We start from the raw sequence: 11,029 nt of genomic DNA, 5'->3' as shown, positions 1-11,029 counted from the left end.
TTTTTTGTATTTTTTAGTAGAGACGGGGTTTCACCGTGTTAGCCAGGATGGTCTTGATCTCCTGACCTCGTGATTCGCCCGTCTCGGCCTCCCAAAGTGCTGGGATTACAGGCTTGAGCCACCGCGCCCGGCCGTAAAACAAATTCTTAAATTTGCTGAATATTTTTTTGCTTTCACCACAATTACGAGTTCCTCATTACAGTTCTTTTGTTAACACAAATGCTAAACAACTTTTCCTGCAGTATTTAAGGTAGCTCTTTTGTTTCCAATCTGCATGTATCCCTTTATTAGAATTGACACCCTGATTTACCATCATTGAATTATTTATTCTAAGGTGACAAAACTATGGAAATATTTATCTCCCACTCATTTGCACACATTTACCAAATTATTTTTTTCTCTGGGTACTCTGTATATAACAATTTTCGAATTTAAATTTATCTCTGATCTAAATGTCTTCTGTAAAACATTTATCTTTTAAATGCAAGAATCATTTAATAGAGTTGATAATGATGTTTAAAAAAGTTTGGCCACTCTGTGCAGGATATACTTTTTAAACCAAAATATAAAATTTATAATTCTAATTTATTTTTTAACTTTTTTTTCCTCAGAGTAATGTGAAATCTTTTTATCGAACTCTTATCACCTTGTTGGCCCATAGCAGTTTAACTGTGGTTGTGTTTGCGCTTTCAATATTATCCAGTTTGACATTAAATGAAGAGGTGGGGGAAAAGGTAAATACGATTTTTCAAATTTATTCTGAAGTTTCTAGTCTTGTATTTTAAAAGTCACTGAGACTTTTTTATTTTTACCTTTTAGGATGGTGTCAACTTAATTTTTTATGTAATATGCTTTTCTAATTTGTCCTTAAGCTATTCCATGCTCGAAATATTCATCAGACTTTTCAACTAATATTTAATATTCTCATAAACGGTGATGGCACTCTAACTAGAAAGTATTCAGTTGACCTACTGATGGATCTCCTTAAGAATCCTAAAATTGCTGATTATCTCACCAGGTATGACTCACTTCAGTCAATTTTAGAACTTTTTTTTTTTTTTAATCAAGATGTATTGGTTATAAACGAAATTGTCTTCTTAAAATATAGTAAACTTGGAGTCTACTGACTTGGAGTCTACCGGACGAAAATGTTTTGATGTGCTTTGCTCGCACTCTGTTTTCTTTCCTATGCTGAAATGGAAAGTATAACAAAGTCATTGTCTATGTGTGTATTTCAGTCTTTGCTTTAGATCAATAGGGTTGTGCCATTCTCCAAAATATAGACATCTTGGCTAACTTATTTTAAAACCAGTTTTAAAACTTAAGCAGCATTATGATTATTTGAAGGAATGTTTTTATTATAGGGACAATAAAAATATTTCTACATAAATTATAAATAAATGAAACATAGTGTTGGAACATTGATGTCATTATGTTTGTGTCTTTATTTTTTGTATAAAAATGGATAACGTTTCCTTTGGTGTGTGCCTCTTTTCATAGGTAAAATAGGAACACATGTTCATATGTCCTTTCTATCTCAGTATATTTCATATGATCATTTATGTTTTAAGATCAGGTAGTAATTGTGTTCCAACGAGCTTGTGGCCTTTTTGCATTCTAAGTTAAATTTTGCTGGGGCCTATGCTGCTTTGTCATACTAAATTAGGAAATAATTGAAATTGTTTCAAAGAGTTTCACATACAAGAAAACATTTACTGAGCTCCACCTATGATCAGGCACTTAGCAGCAACAGGCTGTGAAGACACAGTCCGTGATGTTTAAGAAACATAGAATCTAACAGTTTTATTTTAATAAAAGCTAAGCACTAGGGCAAACTCGACCACTGTTCATATGGCTCAGCAGATTTTTGCAAAACCAAGAAGCATTCACTTTAGCATTTCACTTTTTCTTTTCTTAGGAACCTCTAGATAGGTGAACTATTTCTTCCAGAGTGCCTTCCCATGACCTGCCTTCCCTTCATCTGTTGTGAGACTTTCCCAATATCCATGTATATCTCTTCTAGCCACCAGAGAGTGCTTATTCAGCATCTTCATAGTAAACAGAAAAATTCTTTTGAATAAACCTCTTCTGGAAGACTCAAAGATAATCCAGTTTAGCATAAATAAGAGGTTGCATAATCATTTCTTCTGTAAATCTCTCAGTTCTGTTACCTATTTTATACTCTATCCATCATAGAACCCCAGAATTACCTCTGGCAACTCCTCTTGTTTATCTGGTATGCCATTGAACAATAACTCTGTCCTGAATCTCTTCCAAAGTCAAACTTACTGCATAGTTACTAATTAGAGCTTGAGAAAATCACACAACTTTACCTGGACCAGACCTCTCATATTTACTTGTCAGCTTTCTCATTTCCTCCAATGGGTCTTCAAATTTATTTATTTAGAGACAGAGTCTCACTCTATTGCCCAGGCTGGAATGCAGTGGTGTGATCCTGGCTCACTGCAACCTCCGCCTCCTGGGTTCAAGTGATTCTCTTGCCTCGGCCTCCCACATAGCTGGGATTACAGGCACACATCACCATGCCCACCTAATTTTTGTATTTTTATTAGAGAAGGGGTTTCACCATGTTGGCCAGGCTGGTCTTGAACTCCTGACCTCAAGCAATCCACCTGCTTCAGCCTCCCAAAGTGCTGGGATTACAGGCGTGAGCTGCTGGCCCGACTGGTCTTTGAAATTTTTTATTTTTCTCTTGCTGCCTTTTATGCAGAAGATGACGTTATCTTTGTTTTACAGAAAAAAAAAAAATATCTAAATCAAGCCCCATTTGATTGGAGCTCCCCCAAATCCTTGCCACTTAACAAACTTACCTATGTTTATACCAAATTCTTAGTTTCATCCTGTTTCACTCATAAATATGTACTGTTACTCTGGATTGTCTCATTTTGTCTTTTCTGAAGCTGTTGCTCCTCTCTTTTCAGGGCCTCCTATTCAGTTGATCCTTCCCCTTTATAAATATGTTCAAAACTTTTTCTTCAACCAGATGTCCCTTTTAAAATCTTTGACCTACCATTGCATTCAAGGTGAATATCCAAATTTTCAGTATAGCCCTTCAAAATCTGTTTCCTAACAACCTCTCAACCTTATTTCTTCATACATTTTGTTTTTTTGTCTAATCATATCAGACAATAAATAGAACTTCCAGCTTACTAGAAATGCCCTTTCATGTATACATGTGCTATTTGCTCTAGAGTATTCCCTCTGGAAGACTAGAATGCTTTCTCCTTCATATTTTGTTTTTAAGACTCAAGTCTGGGTTTAATACTGAGACAATATTCTTTGTTCCATAGTATCCCATACATTCCTCCATGATATCACTGTGTTTTATATTACCTTGTATTATCTCTTTCTGTCCTTCTCCTTCATCTTCAGACTGTGATCTCCCTGTCAGGGCACCATCTCCCAAATCTAGGATACATCAGTCACATAGAGTATAATGCTAGGGGTACCTCAGTACTTCTTGGAGTTGTGTAACATGAGTTGCTGCCGCTTACTTCTTTATTTGCAGAGACTAATTTAATGCCTGGCAATTTTAGGTGCTTTATAAAAGGTAGCTGTATAATTTATTAGGATATTCTTCTGTCCTTTGAATTTTTACATAAAGTGAACACAGTCTTAAAAAAATACAGCAATTGAGGCACTGAAAATTTTAATGATTTATTTATTGCCACATGAATCACTGTTTTAATAAATGACAGAGCCAATTTATGTATATCATAATTGTAAGATATATTACAAGTTTTAAGTATAAACTTTACAAGAGTGTGTTCTATATTAGAAGCCCAAATAAATAGATGAAAGAAAATACACATAAATTTTATGTTTATCTTGTAGATAAATCCCTTTTGATATATCAATTTTATAATTATCATTTGATGTATATTTTTATTTTAAACCTAGATATGAGCACTTTTCTTCATGTCTTAATCAAGTATTAGGTCTTCTTAATGGAAAGGATCCTGATTCTTCTTCAAAGGTATGTAAAAACATGATTTTTCATTTAAACTTTTAAAAAAACTGTAAAATGCAGAAAAATCCAAATGCACAGGCTCTCTATATTTTTACAATATGGACATAATTATGTTGCCAGTGTCTAGATCAGGATGTAGAATGTTACCAGTATTTGTGGTCCCTTTTAGTCAGTACCTACCCCTTCCTATTCCTTACTTTACCAAGGGTAACTGCTCTAACCACTACACTGACTTCTAACAGCATACATATATGTGTATATGTATGTGTGTATATATATATGTGTATATGTATGTATATATACATATATGTGTGTATATGTATGTATATATACATATATGTGTGTATATGTATGTATATATACATATATGTGTGTATATGTATATATACATATATATTTTGGAACTTTATGTAAATAAAAGCATATAATACATATATTTTCTGTCTAGACTTTCTTTGGTTCAATATAATATGATGAGATTCACTCGCTTCATATAGTTGTAGATTGCTAGATTGGTTCTTTTTTTGGACAGGGAGTATGATTTATTGGTGAGCATGAGTAAGGGGACATTACAGTGAACGCACTCTTGGATGTAGTGCTCACCACTTGTCTGGGGGCCACATTTTGGGATGTATTTGACCTCACAGCCATCTGGGATGAGTCACTTCTCAGCCTCCATGTCTTCAAATTTATCCACATTAAATTTGGTAAAGCCCCACTTTGAGATGTGGATCTTTGGGCAGCCAGGGACCTTGAACTTGGCCCTGCATGGGGCCTTAGTTGCATGCTCCTTATCTTGCAGATTTGTGTGGATGGACATGATGACTTGGCCACTGTGAACCCTGGCCACTGTGCCCTGGGGGCTTTCCAAAGACACCTTGCGTAATACCTCTCCGAGGCCTAGATGGGGGACAGCAGGAGATCAGAGACATGAATGTATATTGGAAAGGGCTGTCTCTAAGGTTTCTTAGGCCAGCCCATACAAGCAACAGGCTGTGTACACTACCAATGAGGCAGCTGTTTGCAGCCATTGCACACTGGGCCCCCAGGAGGAAAGGAGCACAATTGCTGTTCTTTTATTTATAAACATCAGCTGTTACGAAGAAACCTGCATTTACCGTTTTCTGCATGTCTTTTGGTGAGCTTATGGACATGCTTGTCTTAGCTTTATATCTAGGAGTGGAATCACTATGTCATAGGATATATATATGTTCAGTAGGCACTATGAAACAGTTTTCAAAAAAAGTCAGTTGGACCAGTGTATGAATATTTGGTCAGTCTGCATTCTTGCCAGCAGTTGATATTTTTCACTTTTTCATTTTAGCAATTCTAATGGCTATACAGTAGTATTGCATTATAATTTAAATTAAAATTTTATTAGTAAAAATATCATTTTATATATTCATTTGTCATTTGTATATTCTTTGACGTGCCTGTTTATGTCTCCTGCTCATTTGTTTAATGCATTGTCTTTTACTTATAAGTAGGAAGAGTTATTTTGGAGTCTTTTGAAGGGTATATAACATGCAAATATTTTCTTCCATTCTGTGAGTTGCCTTTTTACTCACCTAATGGTGCCTTGATTTTAACATAGATCAATTTAGTATTTATTGTGTTCCATTTAGGAACTCTTGGCCTATTCCAAAGTCACAAAGATGGACTCCATTGTTTTCCTCTAAAAGCTTCCTAGTTTTTTTTTAACTTTCACGTGTAGATCTGTAATCCTCCTACAAGTGACTTTTGTGTCTGTTGTGAAGCAGGACTTTTCCAGGTCAGCCTTTACCTTACAGGTTTTTACAGAAGAAAAAAATTAGAATGACTGAACTAATCATTTGCAACAATGATCTAAAAGATGGTAGAAAGGTTGAAACAGTACAAAATTTGTTACTTAACAATATTTTCTTTTTATTTTGAACCCTAGAATTTCTAAATTCCTTTCTCATATGCAATATGAGAACTATTTCTAATTAGTATCTAAATGGATCTTAATGAAGTGACTCTCATGCAATATGAGAACTATTTCTAGTTAGTGTCTAAATGGATCTTAATAAAGTGGCTAGGAATCTGTAATATAAGTGCTAAATAAGGATTATTGGAATGGAAACACAGCAAGGGAAAAATCTAATAATCGAATCTAAAGGTATTAAACAATCTCAGGGAATTTAGGAGGTCAGGTAGCACAGGGGAGTAGAAGCATTCTATGGGTATCAAAATCGGAAAGAGAATGGAAAAGTAAAAAATAAAAATAAATAAAAACTTAAAACTTAATTTTTTAAAGTAAAAAATAATTCACGTTATGATAGAAGTGGGGAGCAGTGAAAGCAAAATACATCTTGGTGGGGAAGATACAGTTGAGTGTCTTTTTAAATATATAATAGTATATAGTGTCTTTGATTATAAGGCCAGTATAACCTTGATAGCAAAACCTGACAAGGATACTACAACAAATGAAAATTATAGCTCAATATCTTTCATGAACATATTGCAAAAATTCTAAACAAAACATTAGCAAATCAAAATCAGTGAGACATAAAAAGGATCATGTCTTATTACCAAATGAGGTTTATTCCAGGAATGCACAGATGGTTTAACATTTAGAAATTAATATAATTTCCCACATTAACAAAAAGGCAGATAAATTATATTATCTCATTAAAGGTGGAATAGCATTTGATAAAATTTAATACCTATTCATGATAAAGATTAGCACACTAGGAATAAACTGTAACTTCCTTTCCCTGATAGAGTAATTACCTAAAATCTACTGCATCATCTTTTTAAGTGGCAAATTATTGAAGGCTTTCCTCAAGATAAGGAATAAGAAAAGAATGTCCATTATCACCAGTGATGTTCAGCTTAGTATTGGTGGTCCCAGCCAGCCCAATAAGGCAAGATAAAGTAAAAAGGTACAGAGATTGGAAAGGAAGAAATAAAACTCACTATTCAGATGACATGAGAGTATAGAAAATCTAAAATCTGTGGAAATCATTATAAAAATTAAGTGAATCTATTTAACAAATTGGCTGGATACGAGATCAGTAAATATACGTTTTATTTATATTTGCGCGACAAATAGAACATGAAGTTTTTAAATGATGCTATTTACTGATTTTTTAAAATGTCAGGTGCTTAGGGGATTAGTCTAAAGACAGTGCAATATTTTGTCATAATGATAGCCCAGTGGGACAGAATGGAGCAGAACCAAACTCATAGCATATGGTCTCCTGATTGACAACAGTAGAGTCTTGAAAGTATGGTCATTTCAATAAATGACACTGGGTCAATTGAATATACATATGGGGAAAAACTGAATCTTGACCCCCTACCTCATACGAAATGCAAAAATCAGTATAAGACAGGTTGTAGATTTAAATGTGAAAAGTAAAAATAATGAAGGTTTTAGAAGAATCACCTAACAGAGTATCGTCATGGCCTTGGGATAGACAATGATTTTCTTAAACGGGAAACAAAAGCACTAACTATGCAGTAGAAAAGTCTGTAAGTTGGGCTACATTAAAATTAAGTTTCTATTCATGAAGAGACCACTAATAAAAGAATGAAAAGTCAAAGAATGGGAATAGATAACTACAATGCATATATGTAACAAAGGACTCTTATCCAAAATGTATTATTTTTCTATGCTGTATGTATGTATCAGAAAAAACACAGAGCCCAACAGATACTTGAGCAAAAAAGTTGAATTGGTCAATAAACATGAAGTGATTGTACCACTTTATCAATCTTCAGGGAAATGCAGATTTAAACGGTAGTAAGATACCATCTGACACCCACCAGTTGATTAAAATGAAAAATAAGGAAAATAGCAAACATACCATAACTCTCATTTAGTACTCATGGTACAACCAATTATGAAAACTGGTATCTATTAATACTGGGCATATGTATAAACTATGACCCAGAAATCTCACTTACAGGTATTTATCACAAAGAATTATATACATGTGTGCAAAATGTAGTACTGCTCCTAATAGGTAACAATGATAACCCAAATGCCATCAACAGGGGAATATGTTCATTTTGGGAAAGTCATCTAACTCTGCACTAGTAATTAGTTTTTTTACTTTTATATGTGTACATTAAAAGAAAACTAGTGTATATGGAAAGCTATCTGCTTGTATGTTTATAACAGACATCTGGTAAGATACACAAACAATTGGTAACATTATTTGCCTACAAGGTTTGTCTTTTGAACCAGGTGAATGTATTGCCTATTCAAAAATAAATATACATTATGTAATGACGTTTTAGTCAATGACAGACAAAGACTTCTTATTGTCTATGACATTATGGGCATTCTAACATGGTGGTGCAATGCATTACGTGTCTTTGTGGTGATGCTGGTGTAAACAAACCTACTGAACTGCCAGCTGTATAAAAGTATAGCACATACTAAGATTGTGTACAGTACATAGTATTTTGATAAGGGTGTTACCACTTATTCTTTGTTATTTTAGAGTGTGCTTCTACTTATAAAAAGTTAACTGTAAAACAACCAGGCAGGTCTTTCAGGAGCTATTCTCGAAGAAGGTATTGTTGTTATTAGAGATGACAACTCCCTGTGTGTTATTGCCCCTGAAGACCTTCCAGTGGGACAATATGTGGAGGTGGAAGTGGTATTGATTACCCTGGGCCTGTGTAGACCTGGGCTGATGTATGTGTTTGTGTCTTTGTTTTTAACAAAAAAAGTTTTAAAAGAAAAAACCAACATTTTAAAAATAGAAAAACAACTGGTAGAATACAGATGTAAATAAAGTATTTTTATATAGCCGTACAGTGTGTTTCTCTTACTACAAAAGAGTCAAAAACTTTATAAATGGACACGCTTATAAAGTTAAAAAGTTATGGTAAGCTAAGGTTAATTTATTAGAGAAATTTTAAAAAATTGTGTGACTTAAGCATACAGTCTTTATGAAGTCTACAGCAATATACAGTAATGTGCTAGGCCTTTACATTCACTCACTACTCAGTCATTAACTCACCCAGAGCAACTTCCAGTCCTGCAAGTATCCTATATGGGTGTACCGTTTTTAATCTTTTATACTGTATTTTTCTATGTTTAGATACACAAGTACTTACAATTGTGTTATAGTTGCCTGCAGTATTTAGTACAGTAATATTCTGTACAGGTTTGTAGCCCCTGGGCAATAAAGGGACGTAGTAGACTCTACCATCTAGGTTTGTATAAGTACACTCATGTTCACACAACAAAATTAATGATGCATTAAGCAACATATGCATCACTAAGTGACACATGACTGTACTACAGTTTATATTTATTAAAGATTATCATTTGTTACAGTAAATGCTAATGGACTGGATTCTCTTAAATTCAGATACTATCAAGTTGATTAAAACACAAATCCCAATTATATATCATTTGTAAGAAACAGACTTTTAAAAAGTTGGAAATAAGTAGAGAGGCAAGGAGATCTTAAGAAAAAAAATTTTTTTTTAGTGATAGGTTGGTAGTATGTGAAATGAGGTGTAATTTATCTTAACATCTAATAAACAGGTTGATGGTGGATGTTATGGTATAAGGCCCAGTTTATAAAGTAGAGGAAAAATGGGGTACAGTAGGAGAGCTAAGGATCGTAATGCCAACAGCATGCAGTGTGGAAATAACCATCCTGAAGGTTTTATATTCTATGCTACAGTATCTTTTATAGCAGTTATTGAATTTTAGGATTATAACAAGTATTTTTAATTCTAATTTTATTTTTTAGGGTTTTTTTGGTCATGTATAAGCAAAACAGGTTGTGTTTAAAAATAATTTAAGTACTATGGAAGGAGTGGGAGGAGTTTAACATTAGTTGAAGTTGACCTTTCCTCTGAGGTTCTCACAGTCCTGCTTATCAGGAGTAAGCACCATTAATAAGTTTATTTTGTAACCTTCTGGAATCTATTCACACATTTGAAAAATAATATTGAAAGAAAAAACTTTTAAGTTTTGTTTTAGAGTATTTTCTTTAAAATATGTAGCATTTTCAGCTTCATCATACACTTGCTTTGTATATTAAAGTCCAATGAAATTGATGTTTAATGAAGACTTTATATTGCACAGGTTTTAGAATTACTTCTTGCCTTCTGTTCAGTGACTCAGCTGCGCCATGTGCTCACTCAGATGATGTTTGAACAGTCTCCACCTGGCAGCGCCACTCTGGGAAGCCATACTAAATGTTTAGAACCTACTGTGGCTTTACTGCGCTGGTTAAGCCAGCCTTTGGACGGATCAGAAAACTGTTCTGTTTTAGCACTGGAGTTGTTCAAGGAAATATTTGAGGTAATAGGATGACTGACAGATTGACTTTTCTACTTTTGTGACTCTCAATTAACAATTTGTCTTCAAAAACATTCTTAGTAAACTTCCAGTTCATACACTTGAGGAAAACATCTCAATTACTAACAGTCATACTAGACATGCTAAGTTTTTTTCTACCAGTCATATATATTCGTGTTTTCTTTTTTTTCACTGAATAGTTTATGTATATATAGTGCTCATTTCAGTGTAATAAGTAAAGATATTAAAAAGATTTATATAATTTGTTGCGCGACTACTTTGAATAGTTGCATTGTCTCTCCATTGCAATAGATGCCATTGCATGGATTATTATTATTATTATTATTTATTAGGCCATTGAATGGATAATAGAGGCATATTGGATTCAGTCAGTGAAATGGAGTAGAGCATGCCAGATAATGTGCTAGGCACTTAAGATACAGACAAAACTCCACATTCTGGTAGATCTTACTATCTGGGCAATTTAGTATTCTCTACTATTCTCCGTGTTTATAAGTCCATTCTATCTAACCCAATATCTCCTGAAAGTATTTCCCTTCACATAACTGGATCTTATATACAAATATGTGTATGAAGTGATTAAATATGTTCATTAAGAGTTATGCACAAAATTTTCTATTTTATCTTGGTCTTGATTATTTAACAATCAGTTTTAACATTTAAAAAGCCCTTTGAGGATCTTGATGGAAATTATTTGTGGTTATAAACTATTAAGACCA

The 11,029-nt window shown here is 33.7% G+C and overlaps 1 protein-coding gene across 1 annotated transcript in view; it reads left to right on the top strand.

Annotated features, from left to right (window-relative positions):
* The window catches only part of KIAA1524 (KIAA1524 ortholog), a 39,151-nt gene that overhangs the window by 9,958 nt on the left and 18,164 nt on the right, over positions 1–11,029 (top strand). Inside the window, exons 6-9 of the mRNA XM_011995595.1 lie at positions 612–734; positions 873–1,018; positions 3,922–3,997; positions 10,074–10,292. Of these exons, the coding sequence (XP_011850985.1) occupies positions 612–734; positions 873–1,018; positions 3,922–3,997; positions 10,074–10,292 (564 nt within the window). The remainder of the gene's footprint in view (positions 1–611; positions 735–872; positions 1,019–3,921; positions 3,998–10,073; positions 10,293–11,029) is intronic.

Source organism: Mandrillus leucophaeus, unplaced genomic scaffold (genome assembly GCF_000951045.1).
Source record: "Mandrillus leucophaeus isolate KB7577 unplaced genomic scaffold, Mleu.le_1.0 Scaffold113, whole genome shotgun sequence".
In the NCBI taxonomy this organism is placed as follows: Eukaryota; Metazoa; Chordata; class Mammalia; order Primates; family Cercopithecidae; genus Mandrillus; species Mandrillus leucophaeus.
This window is presented reverse-complemented; position numbering and strand designations above follow the sequence as displayed.